The 23,434-nt window shown below is 40.2% G+C and overlaps 2 protein-coding genes across 5 annotated transcripts in view; one reads left to right on the plus strand and one right to left on the minus strand.

Annotated features, from left to right (window-relative positions):
* LOC119546480 overlaps nucleotides 1-23,434 on the plus strand; it is a 55,060-nt gene that overhangs the window by 24,322 nt on the left and 7,304 nt on the right. For all 3 annotated transcript variants that reach the window (XM_037852770.1, XM_037852772.1, XM_037852771.1), the window contains exons 3-5: nucleotides 19,790-20,235; nucleotides 20,390-20,467; nucleotides 21,607-21,739. In XM_037852770.1, coding sequence (XP_037708698.1) covers nucleotides 19,790-20,235; nucleotides 20,390-20,467; nucleotides 21,607-21,739 — 657 coding nt within the window. The remainder of the gene's footprint in view (nucleotides 1-19,789; nucleotides 20,236-20,389; nucleotides 20,468-21,606; nucleotides 21,740-23,434) is intronic.
* Nucleotides 740-2,138, minus strand: LOC119546482. 2 transcript variants are annotated; one of them, XM_037852775.1, is made up of 3 exons: nucleotides 1,984-2,138; nucleotides 1,035-1,893; nucleotides 740-970 (listed from the first exon to the last, which is right to left on the minus strand). In XM_037852775.1, the coding sequence occupies exons 1-3, from the start codon at nucleotides 2,028-2,030 to the stop codon at nucleotides 938-940; spliced, it is 939 nt and encodes a 312-aa protein (XP_037708703.1). In that variant the 5' UTR covers nucleotides 2,031-2,138; the 3' UTR covers nucleotides 740-937. The 2 variants fall into 2 exon arrangements, with proteins under 2 accessions (XP_037708703.1, XP_037708702.1); XM_037852774.1 differs by having other exon boundaries at nucleotides 1,035-1,924; nucleotides 1,984-2,086.

The raw sequence follows: 23,434 nt of genomic DNA on the forward strand, positions 1-23,434 counted from the left end.
AAATTGTGGCAGGTTGGCCATTCCCTTAGCGACAGCTGCTGCATGCGACATCACAGAAAATGGGAGGGATGGCTTGGGTTTTTCTGCCAAATCGCTGCCACAACAAATTCCAGGCGTCTGGCCGAATGAAATAGGATTCCGCAGTGAAGCACGGTGGCGGGGAGGGTTTCGGAAAATAGATATAAAATAAAAATCGTGGCTAAGAGGAAACGTCATAAAAATGGTCTATTTCTCACATAGATTTCTACCCAGCAAATACATATACTCCAATATATATATTTGTTTGCTTGTGTGGACAAGTCTATAGAAATGTTTTAAAATCGTCATGGTAGTTCTTGCCAGGATTGCCACGAGAATGCTGCATTTCTTCCTCTTGGAGAAAGCTGTGGGTGGTGGGTGGTGGTGGTCGACAACAGGGAGTCACCTCCCCAAATAGACCCTGTTGCCTGGCAACTTTTGCCTGCCAGTCGTAGCCAATCCGTAATAAACAAACACTGGCATTTCAGTTTTACCTTCAAAGCGAGAATTGTATTGAAGTTAAGCAGATGCTCTTTTGTTCTTCTAGTCCGGAATGCAAGAACATTTTGCTGGGGTATATTTATTAGTTTTCTAAGAATATGTTTTTCCGCGCATTCAAATGAACTCATATTGAATTTTTACACAAACCCTATATTTTTATTAATAATTGTGGGACAAAAAACACCAAAAGAGTATAGCAAAGACTGAAATCTATCTCGGCATTTTCATTTTTATTAACTCAATATTTCCAAGTATTTTCAGTTGAAATTTCTTTCAATTTGCGAGAATTTCATATCAATTTTGTTATAGCTTTATTTTATCGGTGGGCAGTTGGTTTTCTCCACCAGGAATTTCAATCATGCGATGTTTTGGGCAGCCAGGTTTCTGCTTTTCCTCCAGCCAAAAATCATTTCCTTTTTTACTTTGCTTCCATTGCCACTTGTTTGACCTGCTGCGAAAGTGAAGTTTGTCTATAAATTTATTGGCATAAATTTGGAAGTGGTTTTGAGACTTACGAGCAGACACTTGTTGGTCATGGCCTGGGGGCGTGGCCGCTCCCGCCTCAATTTGATGTGTTTATCCACACTTACGTAATGGAGGGCTTCACCCCTTTCCCGTAGAATAAAACGTTCTCCGCGCTCAAAGTTTTCCGGGGCCTTATCTTCCTTATAGCGTTGATCTGATAAATAGAATTTTTCACCGGCCTCACTTTGTTCAATACTGAAGTTGACCAGATAATGGCCGAAGTCTTTAATTAAATTCTGGCTATTCTCGTTGGGTGGTATATCGAACTTCATTTCCACGAAGCTATAGTTCTGCAAATCTGTATCGGGAAAAACTGGCAAAATGGTCAAGGGGCGAGCTTTGCTGCCAGGTTTGGTGGGATGTTTGAGAAGGGGTTTCTTTATCTCCTCAAAGGTGCTATCAATCAGATCCCTCTGCTGCCCCAAGCTTAGGGGTAACAGGGTTTTTTGTGCGTTGACCTCAGGCACAGATGGTTTTACTCCTGGGCGAGGACGAGGCACCTGATCCCGCTCCTTCGGAAACATTTGGGCACATTCCTGGGCACGACTTGGTCTGGGCTTACTGTAACCAAAGGTCAGTGGTTCTATATCCGCAAGTAGTGCTGCATCCCTGGGATCCATTTGCTGCCCACTCTTGGGTTGCCTATCGTAAACCGACTGATCCAGCAAATCGAAGTCGAACAGCTCATGAAGCCCCCGGAAATGATGCGAAAAGGGGGGCTCATGCTTGGCCAATGGCATGGGCTTCTCTGTGTACACCAGAATATCCTGGCCACAGGGTAGAATTTTGCAATCTAACGCTGGTCCGGGCACCTCATTTTTGTAGACAATGGGGCCGACGAACTGATTGCTGGGGGTTTTTGGTTTGAAAATGGGGTACGCTAGTGGGTTTTATATGTACATATGTATGTGGAGGAAGTGCTTTCCCCTTGCTACTCACTGCTTATCATCCCGATCCTTTGGATTGTTTCGTGCATTCGATGCCATTGCTAGAGAGCTGCTTTCCTTTTTGTTTTTTCGCTTTGGTATCTACAACCCAATTGCTCGACAAGTTTTCTGATTTGTGCTTCGTCAGTCACTTTGACCGGACGGGAACTGTAGTTCATTCTGACAGACCCGTCAGCAGCCTGCTCGATGTGGGAAAAACTAGGTGCCGATAGCGTATAGTGTTGGAAGTGGATAGATTACCGCTTGCGGCTTGAAACTACGAAAAAGTTTAAATTAGAATTTAAATTAAATTATGTCCACTTAACTAAGTTGCAGAAGATCTTAAAAAATACTTTAAGAATTTATTTAGGCAAAAGGATTGCCACCTGAGGATAGGAATGTCACGGAAATTCTATTAAACTTACATTTGAAAAATTTAAATATTTAAATATACCTTTTAAAATATTATATTAAATAAAACTTCCCTATTTATTTTCTTGACATCGCCTTCTTCAAGTTGATTAAACCCCAATAATATTCAAAAGCCAAGCTGTTTAAATCAATTTTCTCATTTCGCAAGCAAAACACCATTAATTAAATGCCCAGCTATCGATATAAAATCACAAGGTCTAGTGTTAAATAAAAGTCGAGCCCCCTAAAGTGTTGATATAGAGAAGGGAAATGCCACTTCGACTGAGCGCCACGTGTCCCTAATCAGTTTTAGTTTGTCGAGGTCCCCACCTCAAATTGACTCGTCCTTAATCAGGCGACTTTAAAATCCCTTCCGTGTCACCATCACCCACATTTACCCGCCTTTTAAGCCGCAAGATGGGGGCCACTCGGCCATAATGGACTCTGACTTGGCCACCTTAGGTTTTGGCCAGTGCTAAGCTCATTACGTGCCACGCCTCCACAACGCTTCCGCACATACAATTGCCAACTGTTGTTGTGGTGGCGTGGTTGGAAATTGTGAACTGGGAGAAAAACATGTACCTTTAATGGGACCTAACATTAAAAAGAGTCTTGAAATATTTAAACAAAAATAATAATTTTATGTCTTAGTTTTGATTAGATGAAATGGCTTGTTTTTTACTAATTGATTGCTCATTTTTTTAACAGACATTGCAACCCAAATTAGATTTATTTAAGTAATAAATTCATATATATCCATTTATCTCTAGGATGCCATGGATTTTAAAACAAATCCAGCAAGTTTTTCAAAAAACAAACAACAAAAATTCTTTGATAAAATTTAGCTATATTGGAAAAATAGTATAAACGACATTTACGATATATACATACAGTCATATCATGGGCCGATCTATGGGAAGGGGATATATCCATCCCTCTCGGTTTAAAAAATGCATGTAAAAGGTACCTATTTTATTCCATATTTTTATTTATACTCAAAACATTTTTTTTTTATATTCCCTCCCCCACAACCAAATTCTGTATTCGCCACTGACAATTATATAACTTAGAAAACTTTTATATAGTATAAAAAATCAATCCACTTTAATTCAATAGCAGTACAAACTATTTTAACATATATATGCGATATACGAGTACAATAGTTATATGTACAAAGATATATTTTTTAAAGGGAAGTCCGACTAATCCGAGCTAATTTCCAGTGTGACTGATGGTGATGAGCTGCCCGATAAGAGTGGTTTGAGTCCTGGTCGTGGCTCGTGCTGAAATTAATTGATGCGACAATGGCAGAGCAACGACTAACTTGGGCCTCCAACTCAATTCAGGCCGCCACATCATGAGCTCATCATCATCATCATCGTGAGTTGCAAAGGGGCAGGAAGATTAGGGGAGCAGGAGGATCTGGAGGAGGAGGAGCTGCCAAGATGGGAGGTGTGCCACGAGGCACGAGGCACGAGCCATGTGCCATGTGGATGCCCCATTCTGAGGGCTGTGCAATTTGGCGTGCGGAATTTCATTAGAAACGCCGCAGTCGCCGGAGCAGCGAAATCAAAATTTAATTTATGCTGACATTGAAGTGTCTGTGGGGCAATTAAATCGACAGAGGGGCGTGCCATCCGCCCTTCGCCGCCTTTGTGTTGATTAAGTACCGTCGAGCAATATTTTAGCATAATGATGTCCTGGCACGCAGTTGGAGCCTCCTCCGTTTTGGGTTTTTTAGTGCCTGCTCCTTCGGCAAGCCTTTCACTTGAGACCCGCACTTGGGCCAAAGGATTCGGACCGCCTTTGATGGCCTGATGGCTCCGCCTGATTAGCCGCCCGATTAGCCTTTGTGTCCCGGAATTTACGACAGCTAAGCAAATTTTTATTCGAGTTTTTCGTCTAATTTCTTGATGGCCTCCTTGATGAACCGTCAAGCATTCTGGATTGCACATAATCCAGTTAGCAAAATGGGATCTGCAGCTTACACGCTCACGTTAAATGGCCGGAAATATGTTACGGACAATCCAAAAGTGTTTAAATTGATATACTTTATCTTAAGGGGGGTGACACAATCTCACTCGGGATTTTATATATTTTTAGGTGCAATTTATCTGTCCTATCAAACTTATAGTTTTATAGAGAGCGGTTGCTGAAAAATCTAAAAAAAAAACCACTTCGTCGCCAGCACAAACTTTCACGCTTTTTGTTAGCTTAAAGTTGTATTCGGTGGCTAAGTAGCAAAAGATGATTTTCCACAGCTTAAGATACTTTTAAGACGGATTCTCTGCTTTTACTGTTCAGTAGATTCGAGTACTTTTCATTTTCTTAAACTGCTTTCCAGTTGTTGCTTGCCTTGTAGTAACTTTTTAAAAGCTGCATTTCGGTTGCAAGACACTTTCTTGGATTTTAGTAGATACTTTACAGGGTTTTAAAATTCTTTTGTATCTGTGGCTACACTTTAAAGAGCTGAGGGTAAGCTCTGACTTGGTATAGTTTTTATGTTTATTCTGATAAAAGTTTTGCTGCTGAATAATGGTTAGATATATTGGGTTGGCAAGAAAGTCATGTCGTTTTTTTTCAATATTTTCAAAGATGATTTATTTATATCAGGACTTATAATTAATCAATTATGTATTGGCCGTTTTGTTCGACCACTAATGACCATCTCTCGGGCAGCTGCATAATTCCGCGCTCGAAGAACTTTTGGTCTTTTCCAGCAAAGAATCGAGACAAGTGGTTTTCGACAGCCTCATCTGAATCAAAGTTTTTACCATTCAAAGAGTTTTGAAGAGAGCGAAACAAATGGTAATCTGAAGGTGCTAAGTCCGGACTATAAGGTGGATGTGGTAGCACTTCCCAATTCAGCTCCGTTAATTTTTGCCGAGTGACCAAAGATGTGTGGGGCCTAGCGTTGTCATGGTGAAAGACTATACCCTTGCGATTAGCTAGTGCCGGCTCCTTTTCTTTAATTTTTTCCGCCAAATTGGATAGCTGGCGACAGTACACATCTGAATTGATGGTTTCATTCCGTCCCAGCAGCTCAAAGTGCACTACACCCTTCCAATTCCACCAAACAGACAGCATAACTTTCCTCTGATGGATATCGGCCTTTGATGTGGCTTGGGCTGGCTCATCTTTCTTGCTCCATGATCTTTTTCGTTGGACATTATTGTAAACAACCCACTTTTCGTCGCCAGTAATGATCCGCTTCAAAAAAGGATCGTTTTTAATCCGTTGCAGCAGAGAATAGCAGATGTTGATACGCTTAGTTAGGTGAATTTCCTTTAAGTTATGCGGAACCCAAACATCGAGCTTGCTTACGTAGCCAAGTTTCTTCAAATGGTTTTCAACCGTTGTATGCGACACACTGAGCTTCTCTGACATCTCCCGCGTTGAATAGCGCCGGTTTTCATCCAGCAAAGCCTGAATTTGTTCGTCAAAAACGGCCGATGGTCGACCAGAACGTGGGGCGTCTTTAACTCCAAAATCTCCAAGCCTGAATTTGGCAAACCAGCGCTGACATTGGCGATCACTCATGGCATCTTTACCATACACTTCGCACAATTTTTCGCGAGCTTCGACCGCTTTTTTTCCTTTTCGGAAGTAAAAAAGCAAAATATGCCGAAAATGCTCACTTTGGTCCTCCATGTTTAATTTGCTATAGCTTCCACAAATGTTATCGAATAATTACCAAATTTTCGTCGATAGTACCTAAGACAATAAGCTTTAAAACGATACTAAAAAGTGTGACCCTGGTGCTCGATTAGTCGTAAATAAATTAGATTAAAAACGATTACTAAAAAAAACGACATGACTTTCTTGCCCACCCAATAGCTGAAGTTAGGAATTGAGTAACCTAATTTGCTTAGCTCTAAGAAACCTTTGAAAAATGATCCTGATTTTAGTAATTACATTTTTCCAACTTATCTTTCTGTTTTGAACTAATCCTATCCTTCATGTGAGCTGTGTTTCCCACTTTTCCTTTTCCAAATCATATAAACCCAGTTCTGTCATTTGCCATCACTCTCATTCCCTTTCTGGCCTAATCACATAAAGAATTTCAGTCCTCAAAAGGAAACCCTAAACAGCTTTCGAGTTGGTCTTATTTGGAAATGATTTTTCCTGTCTATTTTGCATTCATTTCCCCTTTTCAATTTTCCCGGCATCCGATGGTTTTCAAGAGCCCGCATCTGGTCGACTACGATTCGAAATTCTAGTGAAAGTCGGAGCTGTAATTAAGCTCCACAGCTGATTGGACACGCCCACTTTTAAATCGGCCATTCTACTAATTAAGTGCGAATGATGCCCCACTCATGGAATGACGACTGTGCTCTGTCCAGTTTTCCCCAGGGAAAATGCGGCGTTGACAATGCGGCATCGTTTACTGATTTTTCAATTGTCCCCAGCCGTCGACAGGGAAAATCCTTTGTGGCAGGATGAAAGGGAAGGGAGGGGGCGGTGGTAGGAATGGATCTGTGAAGCAGTTGGTGGAGGTGGCATACCGATTCATTAGCAATGTGCGGCCACAAAAGTATTCCAGGAATCCTTTACTTCGCCCAGGGTCCTGATCCTGCTCCACTTTAGGGTCAAGTTGAATTATTTTAATGATCAAGGATTAGACAGATTGGATGGGATGGGGGTTAAAGAAGGATGGTGTCGCATTAGCATGCATTACATCAGGACACATTTGCACGTCTCGCCGGTCCTGTCCTGTCTTGCTGTTGGTTTCGGCTTACCAGTGGGACTCGAACTCGGACCCCGACTCGAAGGGGGAAAATGACCATCCTGTAATTACTTTATCCGACATTCGTGTAGGATTTCCACTATTTTCGGCCAGCTTGACATAATAGCAGAGATATTTGGGGGATGCAGGGCAGGGTAGCAGGGGATTGGGTGATGAAGAATGGGCATGGGCGTAATTGTAGCCAACGCCCGCCCACGCAATTAGACGCCTTGCACATTCTCCAAAGCGACATAAATCATAATTACTTGCTCGACCTTTCCCACACACAAACACACACCTCTCTCTTTGAGTGGGTGGTTTTTTGGGTGGGTGGTGCCAGTGGGGGTGGTGATGGGTGGCTGGCTGCGCACTCGAGTGAAGACGTTTATTAGGCGCCATTACCTCGGCATATAAAGTGCTTTTGGAGGCACTGCCTCCTCCCCACTCCCGACTCCAACTCCCATTCCCATTCCGAATCCTATTCCTTTTCGGACTCGCTTGGATGTGTTTTCTGGACCACTACAATTGATTGCACTGTGGTTATGGGTCGGGTAATTTGTTGGTGCCGTTTCGTTTTGGCTTGCTTCCTGTCAACGATTCCCTGGCCATCTCTTCCTCTCCTTCTCCTTCTTCAATTCTTCTATTCTCTCGGTTCCCAGTGGAGAAAAGTTTACTTTCCTTTGGAAATGCACCTGATGCACAGAGGGTATGGCCCATTTTGAGTATTAGTTTGTAAACGAATATATAAACCTTTTCGACTCTAACATTTGTAATAAATTTAAAATTTTCATTGAGTTTTAAGTTTAACTGTTTATATTTGCAAGTCTTTAATATGTTTGAATGTTAATCATACGCCGACCCTTTAACGCGTTTTATTTTCAAAAAATTTCGTTTAATATACCTTAAATTCCCCAATGCGCACCTTGTAGATGAGATATGAATTATATTAAAAATGAAATTTAAATTTTTTTTATATTTTAAATGCAATTTAAATATGTTTCATATTAAATTGAGTTTTAAATTTAAATTTAAACATATTTAAATTGATTTTATATATGAAACATATTAAAGTTACGTTTTAAATATGAAACATATTTAAATGGCAATTTAATAATGAACATACTTAAATTGCTTTTTAATAATGAGACATATTTAAATTTAAGTATGAACATATTTATATTTAAATTGCATTTTTACAATGTAATACATTTAAATTGCATTTTAATAATAAAACATATTTAAATTGCATTATTATTATAAAACATATTTAAATTGCATTATTATTATGAAACATATTTAAATTGCATTTTTATAATGTTACACATTTAAATTGCATTTTTATTCTGAAACATATTTGAATTGCATTTTAAATATGGACATTGTCAAATTTGTTGGGGGCTTACATTTTTTCCACCAACAATTTCCGAAAAACTTATCTTACTTTAATAAACATAAAGCTAAACTACTATTTTTGGATCTGTTAAAAATATGTTAAACTTAATAATATAAAATGTCTATGGCCACACGAAAAACTTTTCCATATTGAATGGTATATAAAAAGTTTTCCACATTTTATATTTATTTCTTTATAACTCAGCCAATTTGATCCCATTTAGGGAACTTTAACATTCGACTAAGGCGGCTTTATCTCTCCTTTTTTTTACTTTCACATTGTTTATTTTGGCAGTTCACTCGTAGCTTTTAGTGGCTCTGTTGACCGGCGACAAATGAAAATTTAAGAGGCATTCATTATTTATTTAGCCGGTGCTTGATGTTTTTCCACTGTCATCGATTTACGGCCCTCTCAGCTTGTTTTTCACCTACTCTTTTAGCACCCCCTGATTTAGATGCATAATTAATAGATATTAATTTGTGAAAATGAAATATTCGCGGCTTTTACGGTTGCTGCCTGTCCGCTTAGTGGTTTCGTTTTCGCTGTTAGAATTGCTGTTTTAATTTTTTAATTTGGCATTGAATGGCGACACTTATAGTATTTAATATTAACCAAAATCCAATTAGATGCATGAAATACGAGCCCCTAAAAATACGGGCATTGTTGAGGTCGATGCTGTGAATTGAACTCATTAGCTCCATTACATGGGGCAATTATGGTCTTTAGTTGGGTCACACAACAGGTAAAAATCATCAAAGAAAATAGTTTAAAGCTTAAATCGAAATGTCTAGCCCACTTCGGCCGGCAGCGAATGTTAACTACGTGTGCATTGTTTAATTAATTCAAAGCTCGCTTGGCATTCTGGAAAGTTGATTATCAGCTCGCCTCTGTTAGCTATTACAAAAGTTTTTATCGAGGCAATTTGCCAGCGCAGAGCAAGCATCAAAACTTGCTTAATTGTTGCAAAAAGACAAACAGTGGATGATTTTCCCACTCTGCCCCTTGGGGAATGGAAAATGCTTACATAGGTGTAAGGCATAATTAATTTCCAATTAAAGAACGCTATGACTCAAACCAACAAGCGATTTTCCCCTGCTTAAAGCTCAGCTGGCAAGTTAGGGTTAATACCAGGACTCAGAACTCAGAACTCAGGACTTTGGAGTCGGGCCTTCGGGCTCTGCCACTTGTTGTCTTTGTGCCCCTGTTTGTGTTGTGACAAAGTGAAAAACCGCAAAGTGTGTGTTTACCTTGCCAAAACCATGGCAGTGGCCCCAAGCCAGGAGTAAAAACAATAAGAGCAACCGGAACTCTTTAAAAGAAAAGTTAGCATCCTCGCTTTGCCATTCAAATTAGCCCTTGATCATTTATAATGCACAGCCACAAAGTGTGTTAGAAACAGGTCCTACAGAAAGAGAAATCTGTGTGACTGGTTTTGTATTTTAAAATTTTTTTAAATTTTTAATTACTTTGTAGAGAAAATATTATAAAACTGTATTATTTTATTAAAAACATTGATAGAGAAATATTTAATAAACCCTTTTTTGTGGTTGTTAAAAATAAAACATTTTCAAATGTAAGGGATAAGAAATTGTTTACGGAATATTACGCCACTTTACAATACCTCTAAGGTCGATTTAAAAACATTTTTCTTTATAATTTAATTATTTTTTTAAATATTTAAATTAATAAAAACGTTGTTGCTTCTTGTTTTCTCGGGATGTACCTCCTCCAAAGTTGTATTCTGTTCCTCTGTTTTGTTCTGCGGCCGCCTCGTGTTTACATCATTTGCAATTCCCATTCGGCCAAGTTGAAGTCGTCTGGCTCGGACTGGCGCGGTCTGAGAACCGGGCTCTTAGAGCACAAAACTAGGTTTCAGGTTAATTAAATTTTATTCTAGTTGCCGGCCAGCCGGAAGAGGGCCAGTGGCTGGCTGGGCGGCATTGAAGCCACAAATCCCACACAGAATGGCCCTTTCAACTGGCCGGTGGTTCGGGGCAACGTGGCCAGTGAGGGGGCAACCACAACAAACGCTTGTTTCCAGGTGGGTGCCACGAGGCGTATACGTGATGGAGAGAGGTGTAGCCACCTCCATAGAAAGCCCCCCCCCCCCCCCCCCCCCCACACACAATTGTGTTGAAACGGGTTATATATACTTTCAGCCACTCGTCCTAAAATTCATGATGAGCTCCTTATTATTGCTTTGTACTCGAACTTTTTCCACAAGAGCCAAAGTTTTCTATTTTCCACCATTGTTGCTTGTTTTGTACTGTTTCAAGCCAAAAGGTGGGTGGCAGCAATTGAGCCTGCCTTGTTATTATATTTTTCTAGCCCTGGGAAAAGTTTTCAAAATGCAATCGATCCGAGTCGAGTTGAGTCCGCAGTGGCTGGTGGCCAAAGGAAATGAACCTCCAGCGGAAGGGGATGCAGATCATTTCCGCTTGAGAGTTATGAGTCATCACCCTAACGAAAACCCTTGGAAATAATTTACCCAACAAAGAATAGTATGAACTGTTGTATTTGGTTTAATTTCCTTAAATTTCCAAGCTTAAGAAAAAGGACTGAGGTTCTTTTTTACAATGTGCCGTTACATAATATATTCAATTATCCTTCAAATAGGGTAAGGGGATTGCACTTGCCAAATTACAAGACACTGCAAGCGCGATAAGGAGCTCAAAAGGGCGTTAGGATGCAGGACGTCAGGTTAGAAGGATAGCAGGGGGAAGCCAGGATGGGAGAGCAAGGACTGTAACAATCATCCATCAGCGGACGCAGGATAATGCAATTGAGCAGCAGCTGTCTGCTTGGACACGCCCCCACTTGGCACGCCCCACCGCCCACATCCTTCGGCACATCCTTGAAGAGCTGAGCAAAGCACAAGATAACGGAGGAAAACTGACACAATGATGAAAGTGTGACAATGTAAATAGTCACCCACACACATGCACGCTCGTGCGAGAGAAGGAGATAAGGAAAGGGTCAAAAAAGGGGGCGCTGTGGCAGTGGGCGTGGCAGTGGCAGGACGTGCGTGGCTTAGCACAACATTTCCGTTTCCGTTTTCCATCTGTTCGAGCATCTAATTCTTTGCTCCTCCTTTTGGGGTGCAATTTTCCATTGGAAAACGAAGCGAGCACTTGATGCATGTCTCTTTCACTATCTTTCATTGCACTGGGAGAAATAAGTGGAGAATGGATTAGCTATTATAGATTTATTATACCAATTTAATTTAGGTTAAAATTTTTAAAAATATTTTGAGATTAAAAAAATTTAATAAATAAATTCAAGGAAAAAAGGATTGCTAAATTCTGATATTCAGTAGACTGCAATAAACTAAACTAAAATGTATTTATATATTCTAAATCAAAACCAATAGTATTCAAAATATCAGCACATAATAAAAGACCCAATTTAACTTTGTTTTCTAATTTAATAGACGAATTTTCTAACATTATAAAATAGATGGCTTAATAATGGAAACTTGCACTGGTTTTTCGTAATGTTTTTTTTTACTAGCAGCTCAAAAATGTTAGAAATTCCCAATCTAATCCAATATATCTTCTTTTCTCAGTATAGTCCTGTGCATATGTGGATATGTGCGTGGGTGAAATTGAAGCATTACATTGTCGACTGCTGATGGCATGCCGTTGCTCCTGCTCCTGCTTCGATTCTCCTGACACCTTTCACGCTCCAAGACAGAGGAGAGGGGGCAAGGGCAACAAGGACCCGACCTGAACCTAATCCCGGCCAGCAGCACTGGCAACTGGGGAGTTGGAGTCGCCAGGTTGCAGGTCCTGGTTTCACTCGTGCCTTTGCATCCTGGCTGCTGGCCTCATTTGCAGCTTTCGAGTTGCCGCCTCGTTACACGTTAGCTTGTTATGCTTTTATGGCGGCCCTTGTACTTTTTCCATTATGCCGGCAAGTGTTGTTCCTTCAGCTCCGGCTCCTGTGTTCCTCTGAACCCTTTCCGCCAGGACCCCCACTCGTGTTGTTGTCCTTGGGCTTTTATTGCATGTTTTATGGAAATTTCAAACATTAGACGCACTCTGCCCATCAAACGCATTTAACGCATATCAGGACTTCCACTCTAGGACTGCTTTTCCTACGACTTTCGTCCTTCCCCCCCCCCTCTCTTTATCTACCGCATCTGCTTACCTTTTTCACCCACTCCACCCCTGGTGTTTGTGTGTCCTTCGTGTGTGCTGTCGGCCAATTTAGATGGCTCAAAACGCACCTGTGCAGAGTTGTGTGCATGTCCCTATGACTCAATCTCTATTACTGCACTGTGCACTGGGGGAATATGTTAATGGAAACCAAGAAAAGAAACTCACTAATTCTTGAATTCTGAGATCATGTTTGTTGGGGGCGCCACACAAATCACTAGGGTTTAAAATAACTTTTATTCCTAACTTTTAGGTGCCTAAAAGTATGCAGTGGATGAAGGATAGTTGCTTTTCTGAATGAATTCATTGTACTACTAAGTTTTATATATATTTTGCATACTTTTAGACACCTATATACATACAGAAGTGATTTCGTAACCCTAGTAATTTGTTTGGCACCTCCGTCTGTTTAATAAATCCACAAAAATCACGAGGGTTTTGAATCACTTTTAAAATGTCACCTATAGGTGCCAAAAAGTATGCAGTGGATGAAGGATAGTTGCTTTTCAGAATGAATTCATTGTACTACTGAGTTTAATATATATTTTGCATACTTATAGACACCTATATACATACAGAAGTGATTTCGAAACCCTAGTGATTGGTTTGGCACCTCCGTCTGTTTAATAAATGGATATATATATATTATTTTAAAATAAATTGTTAGGTATATGTATAAATATTTTTGAAGAATATTTTCACACATCATTAACAATATAAGTATATACCCAAAATTTCTTTCAAGATCTTTAAGGAAAAAGTATTCTAAATTTGTCCTTAATTCAAATACTTCTGGAATGGAACAAGTTAAAGCAACTATTAAAGGTCAAGATTAATATAGAATCTTGATAAGAAAATTCATACCAAATTATATTACTTTCATCTGAAATCTCGTTTAATTTTTTTCTGTGTGCCGGTGGGTCTGCTTCCCCTCCCCTTAAATCTCATACCTCTTGCCCCAAGTTGCTGTGCATTTTGGCTTTCCGAACATGGAACACAAACTGCTAATTTGGTTTGATGTATTGCTCCAGAGACATCTATCAGCAGCTGGAGCTCCAGTTCTCGGCTCCTGATGCTCGTCGGTCCACCGATCTCCACTCCTCTGCGAAACAATGGATGCCACGGGCCTAAAACCAAAATTGATTATGTGAAATTTCTCTGACGGTGCGTGTGTGGGTCACTGTTTTCGGGATGTGTGTGTGTGTGCGTATGTCTGTTTTGGCCACAAAAATGTTTCGAGCCGTCTTTCCGAAATCGATTCTTCGGGGAACTATTTGCAGCATTTGTTTCGATTTGTGTTTGCATACGAAATGAAAGTGGGCACAGGAAGACTTTCATTTTCGGATACGATTCTGTCCGGATTTGATTGAGCCTTAACGAAATGGACGAATTTGAGCTAGTTCATGATTAATCAAACCAAAGGAACTTTAATCGAGTTTTAAAAGGAATTATGCCTAGTCATTTTCGGCAGTTCAACATTTTGGGAGCCTAACTGGAACAAGAAAATTCATTTAGCACTATACACAATCACTCAATGCTATTACTCCCATTGAGCTTTCTAAATATAACCAATAAATCCTCTGTGATCGTATTACATTTCCCTATTTTTAAGTTGACAAAACTGATCCATTTCCACCACAATGTATCGCTGATTAATGGAAATTTAATAAACTGGCCGGCTTGACCACTTAATTGACAATACGCATTTGTGCGTTCATGTGTTAAACTGAATGAAAACAATTCAAACGCAAGCCCAAGTTATTAACAACAGCATTTAATCTTCTCACCTGGTGCCCCGAGTAAATTCATTAAATATGTTCACCTGAGTGGCGAGTTAATGGACTACTTTTTTTTTGGTAAAATGTAACCGTTAAATTCCATCAATTTAATGACTTTCAATAGATTACTATTTTATTGATAGCGATACGGCTCAAAACCCTTTTGGCTGAAATTTTATTATTGTTGGTTGGGTTAATTCAATCAATGTGCTGGCACAAATGCTATTAATTTTTTTATGGGCTAAGGGAGAGAGAGACCTCTGGGCATAAATTCATTTATAACTTTGAAACGGGATGGGACATGCCAAATGGCCACACAATGTTTGTCCGAGTCAAATCCACTTTCACTTGACACATAAATTGAGTTAAAAGGAAAATGCCAAATTGAATTTTATTTACGTTGAACATTCACGCTCGATTTCACACACGAAACAAATCCGCTAGCTGGCAGGGGAAAAATAAAGAGAAAATCAAAAAAAAAATCGGAAAAGGAAAGAAAAACGAAATCTGGGCAGTGAAAAACCACCCCCCAAACACGTGTGTGGTGTTTTCTTTTTTTTGTGTGAGCCAGGAGATCCTTAAAGTCAGCAAAATGAAATTTACATGAGGCCCAGGCCCCAAAGCCTCGAGCCGCATCTCATTGTTATGCCAAGACATTGTCGTCATCAAATTATGGGCATGTAAAAATAGTTGCCATCCTCGGCCATATTGTTCGGCATTATGTAAATCTCTTGCCAAGCCACCGCCCTCCGTCCATTTCCTATAAACACGCCTTTAATTGCAGGGGGCAAAAGGAGAGATGGAGTGCGGTGTCTTTATGGCCGACATTACACGAGTGTTAACGATGACAATGAGCGGACAGGATTCGAGGTCCTGCCACCTAGCACACCACGTGGGTCCTTCGGAACCTGAGTCCCGGATCCCGAACCCAAGTTCCTGGACTCATTATAATTCGTCTGGTGTTTTGCTATTTTTATAGACACTTGCCACTCCGTTGGGACTCCGACTCCCCGAGCTGCGAGCACCCGGCTGAGGCACTTCATAAATAATCAGATTTCTGGGCAGGCAGCAGATGAATCCGCGCCAGCGTTTATTGAACCCAGTCCAAGCTCTTGACATTTGCGCCGCCTTAAAGGAGAATTTCCGTTCGCCGGGGCCTGTCATCGTCAGTATTCGTATATTCATATCCGAAAATGAAAATTGTACGCTGCTTATGCGGCGCTAAGCCAGACAGATTCTGACAAATCCATGGGTAGTTTTCAATTGCCTGCCATTTCAATTTATTCTCTTGTTTTTCCCCAGCTGCCAACTCGTCTCCCAGACTTGACATTAGGCGGCATTTTTTGTTTGGCTCGACACTCGACTCTTTAAATAGAACATGCTGTCGACTGGGGGATACAAACAGTGTTCTGAAAAGGGTTCGGATACGGGGGACTTGAACTACAATAAACATAGTTGATCTTATGCCCTATGAATATTTATTAGGGAAATTAAGTTATTAACATGTAGAAACTAATAAAGTGAAAACATGTTTTAAAAGTAGAGATACCATAGTTGATTATATGCATTATGAATATATATTAGGTAAATTAAGTTATAAATATGTTTAAGCTAATAAAAAACAAAGTTAAAAAGTGTGAGATATTTATAAACGTTAAATGCCATGAATAAATAATCTCCACTATTCTGAATATTTATTAGATACATTAAATTTAGTTTATTTTTTTTCTAACAAATTAATGGCACTTTGGAAAAATATTTATTAAGGGAATGTAATACTTTTTTAATCCCTTTTTTGAATTAAATCCCTTTTAAATTTATAAAATTTGTTGTAACTCATTTCTATTCCTCAATCTTTTTTTTTACCAAGTCATTGTGTTTAGTATTTATTTTTTATTTTCTTTCATTCCTGAACACAGTTAATTGAGTGATAGTCTACTAAAGGTTAACCAACCTTGACTTCGTTTAATGGCAGCTTCAATTAGGTTAACTGACTCTAAAAACCCTACTCGGTAATCTGCATCTCCAAAGAGCTCGACAACACCGAACCAAAGCCAGATACCGCATTGAAAAGGATTGCAGGAACATCTAAAGCACATCCGAATGTTTGGCAGGATCCTCCTCATGTTGGCTCCTTTTGTTTGCCCCGTCTGTCTGCCGTTTTGCTGTTATTTTTGTCATTTTAAGTGCTTTGCCAAGTGCACACGAATCGCTGCAGGCGCAGCACGAATATTTCCCCGAAACACTTGTGGCAGATGTGTGTATGTGAGTTTTTGGCAAGGATGGGAGAGGCCAGAAGGGGTTCAGGGGGTGGCGAACCAGGGGGTTTTGTTCCACGAGCCCGGAAGCAATAGAGAGGGGGGCGTGCCGCGACCTACAGCAAACATTGGCCAAAAACACAAAACGCGGCGACCAACTTTTAGCCGCCTATGGCTGCACTGCGAAATCAGTTTCGGGTAGGCTCGAAAAAAGCGAGGAATTTGGTAGAGGAAATACTCTACTCAAAAAAGCTTTGGCGGATTAGTGCAAAAAATAAAAAAAATATAACCGAAAAACACACAAAACAACAGCGCTCAGTGCTCTTTTATTTACTTAAATTTGTTTAGCAAGTTTCGCAGTTTTTCCGCCTCTTCCCTCCAAAAAAAAACTTTGAAGCGGTCTCGGTTTCGGAATGGCATGGAAAATGCCATGCCAATGATGAAGTTATTGATGGTGATGATGGAAAATCGCTTTCACAGCTGCTACTGCAACTGGCAGGGGTGAAATTCTGCCTGAGAAATTCCCTACAGCATTTCGTTCACCATCGACTTTTCCTTTGAGCATTTAGGTGAAAAGATTCCATTCGCGGCCAAGGGGGAATCACTCATTCGCAGCGTTGGCAGACGCAGATTTTTAGGTTCCTTTTTTATTTGCTGTTTTGTTGGCTTTCTTGTTGGCGACAAACAATAAAATACAAATTTGCTACTTTACTTTACAGCAGCGCATAAAGAGGAACAACAAACGGAAAGCATTTTCCATGACCTCATGTGGTGAACCCCAGACGACTCACAGTCGGCATCCGGGGGAAAAATGAGCGGGGCTTGGGGGCGGGACCTTTAAGTAGGTCGCAGCAAAATAAAAAGTTCGTTTGCCAGAGCTCTCCGTTCGAGGATTCGCATAAAACATGGGTTCGGCGGCGGCCCACGAATGCCAGGATACCCTAGAAGGTCGCAGGACGAAGGGCGAGGCTGGATAATCCCGGGAATCGACTGAAAATTATGTGAAAATAGAAACAAGATTAAAGAAGCTGCAGCTGCTGGTGTGAGCTGTGCGGAAAATCTTGTTCCTAAATTTATGGGAATGTGCGTAAATAAGAGAATGAGCAATATTCCCATGTATTTTTTTTAAAATGGTTAAAGAATTCGTGGCAACATTTTAAGAAGTGAAGGATATAAAGATTTTGCTGCCAGAGAAAGCACAGCCAACGGTGTGAAAATTCTCTTAAAGGCAATAAATTTCTTACAACTGTATAAAGCAACGACAATTAAAAATAAAAGGTTTTTAATTTCCTTCACTGTTAAAAAGTTCAGACACAATATTTTGTTATTTACAACAAAGTCTTCAAATTAATAATGGAAAACTACCCTGGGAAGTGCAAACGTTTTGGCAAAAACTTTTATTAAGTGCATGTCAAATGTTTTAGTCTGAAATCCCCCAAGGAAGCCATGCAAAAATTCTATTTCAACTTTATTGCCAACTTCAAACTCAATCCAATATCCCCAATTTCCCGGCTCTCAGCTGGGCATTTTCCCACCTCCTCCACCCCGCCCCTTCGTCCAACGTCAAATTCCCTGTTGATTTGAATTTAAAAGTAATTTTTTTTGCAGCTTTTTTTCCTTTTTTAGTTGGCATATTTGCAAATATTTGCTATCGTTGCTGTCGAGACAACATGGCGGATGCTTAATATTTCGTTTTGACTTTATTTGTAGCTTGTTGCATATTATTTTCCCTATTTTTCCCCCCATTTCTGTTCCGTTTATTGTTTTGCTGGGCACAAATTGAATTTGTCACTTTGGCTCTGCGGATTCGCTTAAATTGTCGCCGCGGAAAATGGCCAAGCTGCATGGATATGCAAAATATTTGTGTGCACATATGCAGGGGGCGAATAAAAATGCCAAGCACTAATAAATTAAATGCAAATTGTGCGAGGCCCGCAGCTTAAAGCCAAAAACGGAATTTATTTGCTTAAATTGTGCGAGTTGCGGGCGAAAAGGATGAATGAAAGTGAATTGAATTGAAGTTACTTTGTGGTCGGCGGTCGGCGGGGGGAAGCAAAAAGTTGTGGCCAAAGTGGTTACAAATCAAATCAAAAGACCCGGCAAGATGAATGGCCACAGGGATGGGAATGGGGAAGCCGACCGAGTTATAAATTCATTTGGCCAACAAGGAGACGCAGCCAAACAGCTAGGGGGCAAGATCCTTACACAAGGAAAAATAAACAAATGAAAATATAAATATTAGCATTTTTAGAAGATCTTTTTTTTGGTTATAAAATTAGATAAAATCAAAATGTATTATACTCGTAATAATTTGTGCTGAAACTAAGTAAAAAACAAAGACTAATAATATTAAACTTCTTTAATTGATTAAGTTTAGGTGCTTATATTGATTTTAAAGTTTTTAAGGAATGTCTTGATATACAGTTCTTCATACAGGTACACATGAAAAATAAAGTTGTAATATTCGCCAAAACATTTTAAAAAGTTTAAGAAAATGTGTATGAACCGATTGATCTTTTAAAATATGTTCACCCTGTTTCGCATCTAAGACTTTTGGTAGTTTTCCCTTTGTAGAGTGAAATATTTAAGTAGATTGTTCTTGAATTGAGAAAATTCGTTCTTAAAATCCGTGTAAGTACATTTTGTTATCAATGTTCTCAATATAAAAACGACATGGTGAGAAGAGAAAAGATAAATTGAGTTTATTTAACATCTTTTTGATAAGTATACATTACTGACTGGGCTAATAGTTTATTTGTTAAGATATGCAATGTAAATACTGCCAATTCAACTCGATTCGAGCAAAATGAAAACATTTTCAACTTCAAAAATGTCGTTGTATTTAAAACATTTTAAACTCAGATGAGAACGTGAGAATTTTCCCTGTGTATGTTTCTAATCTTATAGACACTGCAACACTTGCAAGGTTTATTTATAAAAAGAAATCAGGAAATCTATATTTTTATTTAGCAAACCGCTGGCAAGACGTCTAGGTCCATATTATATACATAAAGTGTATATATTTTTTGAAGTGCATTTTATTCTACTCCTGTTTTCTTGCCGCCTGCTCACCCTGTTCCCTTTGTGTCTTTGCAGGACTTGCTGCGGCGGCAGCCTCCACTGGACAACCGGATGACTCCAGTGATGGGCCAACCTTGTCGACATTCCTGTCATCATCACCGTCGCCAGCAGCGGCATCCTCATCCTCATTCCCATCGCCATCGCCATCCCCATTCCCACTTCCATCCAGTTTTTCATCGTTTGCGGTGGCGAAAGGGCCGCAAACGGAAGCCACGAATCACACTTTCAAGAGTTTAGCCTTCCTGGGCGCGTCCTTTGGCTCCGATCTGTTCGCCCAAAAGGACACAGAGCGGGAAAGGCAGGCGGAAGGGGATCGGGATGGTGAGGGGGAAGCACAGGACACAGACTCCTCGCAGTCGCTGCCAATTTTCGACTTTGGCATGCCGCGCAACATCACCGGACGCACTGGCCACACGGAGGCCATAATTAAATGCCGCGTGGACAGTCTCCATGATAAATCGGTGAGTTCCCCCCGGAATCAGTCTCTCTGCTCCCCGGAGAAAAAAATAACTGATGAAGATGCGTGCCAAGGACATCGAGTATATCATATGGATGTGCACTCGTTAATCAAATTTCTTTCTCCCTTTCTGCCCGAACTGCCCATCTGCTCAACAGGTATCCTGGATACGGAAACGTGATCTGCATATCCTGACCGTCGGCACCGCCACCTACACCACGGACAAGCGATTCCAGGTGCGTGCAACTGGGCTGGGGATTCGTGTATTCGTTTGCTAATTGAATGCGATGGTTAAGTCGGGGCCTCGGGCACAGTGGGTTAATGCCAAGTGATGGTGACTGAAGGGGGGATTATTACGAAGCTTCTCAGGGTGTCTTAACCAATTAAATGTGACTCGCACAAAGGTTAATTTCCTTGCGACAAAGTTCGGCGGACTAATAAGATCCCGGGTGTTTCTTATAAAATATATACATTTTATATTTGAAGATCCTGGGTACGTCCTATATATTTTATATACATTTTATATGAAGATCCTGGGTGTATCTTATAAAATATATAGTTTTTATATACATTTTATAAGATACACCCAGGATCTTCTTAGTTATATATATACATTTTATTAAATACACCCAGAATCTTCTTAGTTCTTAATTTTTTAAGATATTCAGTACCCATATTTCTACAGTTTTAAGAAAATGGTTATGACTTGTTCGCATTGCATTTAAGGCTAAACATTTGTTTGAATGAAAAATGCCTACGGATTGTTTCTTAATCATGGTTCAAAGCATTTGAACTTATTCAAGTGATACCGCCATTTCCTGTTCCATCTATCAGCTTAACTTTATAACAACCTCCCTCCGAAAGGTGAACTACCTGCAAATCTATACCAATAAACCAATTTAAATCCCCAGATCCGCCCACAGATTAGCTGCAAACATAACAAATCCCGATAAACTTCCAACTGGTATCAGCCACAATGTAAAAGTTAACTCTGGGCTCTCGGGGGGAATTATGGTTATAAGGCCACTTTCATTATGCATGCATAAACGATATTTCAATGGCTAATCCCACTCATAACTCAGGACAAGTTCGCAACTACCTCTCATCCTCTCTCTCTTTGTTATGCCCACTGTGCTGTAGTTGCAAACCGACCGACAAACAAACAAACAAACAAACATTCAATTGTATAATTGCTTAATTTCCATGGAAAAATAAAAAACCCGATTGAATGGAAATACAAATTTGCAGCCTGGCAAATTGTTGCCTTAAAAGCGAATAATTATTCCGCCGAGACTGACAGGACGAATTGAATTGAAAAACTGGCGAACGAATAATGAAAACTGAAGTCCGTAAACTGTGTCCATTTATCCATCAGGTGACCGAATCGAAGGATTCCAGGGAGTGGACCCTCCATGTGAAATCCCCGCTGGCGAAGGACAGTGGCATCTACGAGTGCCAGGTGAACACGGAGCCCAAAATGTCGATGGCCTTTCAGCTAAACATCATCGGTGAGTATGGTACTGGGATCTCACTTCCACATATTTCATATTTCTAAGGGATGGAATTTAATTTCATTGCCATAATTATTGTATTTATTTTTCTTTGTGCCGAGTGTTTACCTTGTCGCCGCTGGGTTTATTAAAAATGTTAATTTGATGTGAAGGGGCGCCAGTTTCGGATTCGTTCGGTTTCGACCGCCTCTAGGCATACATTTTTAATTTCACATTTCGGCCCATAAATAAATAAACAAATAAAAACCGAGGTCGAGTCCTGCTCCTGGTTTCTGGCCCCCAGGATCAGGATGGAAGCTTACATGTCGCCGGAGCCGCTGAGTTAATTAGCATGTCAACCCGGCGGGATTACGGGCACCGATTGGAAATGTATTCAGCGCTTTAATGAGCCATGCATAATGCGTGTGTCCGCATATAATTAGCTGGCAGTGTGTCACCCGTCCGGTTTCCTCTGTTCCATCGAAAACAATGTCTATTGTCTGCATTAGTGTCTCCGAAATCCAGGGGAAATGATTAATTGATGATGGCCTGATTACGGAATGGCATAATGGGTGGCAGGTCCTATAGGAGAAGGAAATAGTGGCAGAGGATTTCTTAATAATACAATTTATAATCACTTTTTAGTGAAGAAGCTGAAATGTAAGATTATTCAAATATTCTTGTTTTATTTTATAGTTAAAATATTTGCATTGTCTCAAATGCTGACAGTTTCATTTTCCTTTGTATACAAATAATGTGATATGCTACCCATACTTTCATTTTTCTAAGGCCCCCTCATCATCCTATTTTATGATAAATAGGGAAAATGTTTTCCCCTTCTTTCATTCTTAAAACCCAATCACCTGCACATAATGAAATTCCTTCGATCTGCTGATTGCCTCTTTGTAAGGGCGTTAATTCGTAATCTCAGTCCGTTTAAAAAACAATCAATTTGCATATTGATTTTAATGGGATGCCAAGGAACTCCCCAGCTTAAGTCAGTGCCATTAAGATGGCAATTGTTTGGTCTTTAAATCACTGGCTCGATAAGGCGACAAGTGCTGTGGGGCGGTGGATAAGGGGGTTAAGGAGTAAACGAGTAGTAAAGGACATCTCAGAGCCGAGCTGCTGACAAATACTGTCGGCGTTTGCCGTCAGCCACTTATGCAAATCAGTCGGCAATGCCTTTTTAAGTTTCCGATTATGCACTTGGTCGCAATGCATTTTCGTCGGTCTGTCACTGTTTTATTTTCCACCCGGCACCCTGGACCCATCACCGATATCCTGCTGCTCTGACGCTTACAAACGAATTTCCGATTACATTTTCTTCATGGCCGTATGCATTTTAATTTACGTTAATGAAACAATTTCCCAAGGAGCATGACAGCAGTGGAGTGGACTCTGGCCAGTGGACAGTGGTGACAGCCCGGCAAACTGGCTGCGTCCTTAATAACATTATCGGCATACGTGTCGTATGAGTGACTTTCGCAAGGCGCTTAACTCTTGGCTCCCCTGAATCCCTTTCCTTTTATTTTGTTCATTTTGTACTTTCTGCTCCTGTTTCTGTAGCTCCTTGCCTCGCTGTTGCGGTGCATTGCATTTAATTAATGTCATTATGTAAATTTATGCGTCCCACCCAAACGATTTTATTTTTTCCCTCCACGTTTCACAGTTTTTCTCATTTGTTTTTTTTTTCTTGCGTAAAAAAGATTT

This window comes from Drosophila subpulchrella, chromosome 2L (genome assembly GCF_014743375.2).
Source record: "Drosophila subpulchrella strain 33 F10 #4 breed RU33 chromosome 2L, RU_Dsub_v1.1 Primary Assembly, whole genome shotgun sequence".
In the NCBI taxonomy this organism is placed as follows: domain Eukaryota; kingdom Metazoa; phylum Arthropoda; class Insecta; order Diptera; family Drosophilidae; genus Drosophila; species Drosophila subpulchrella.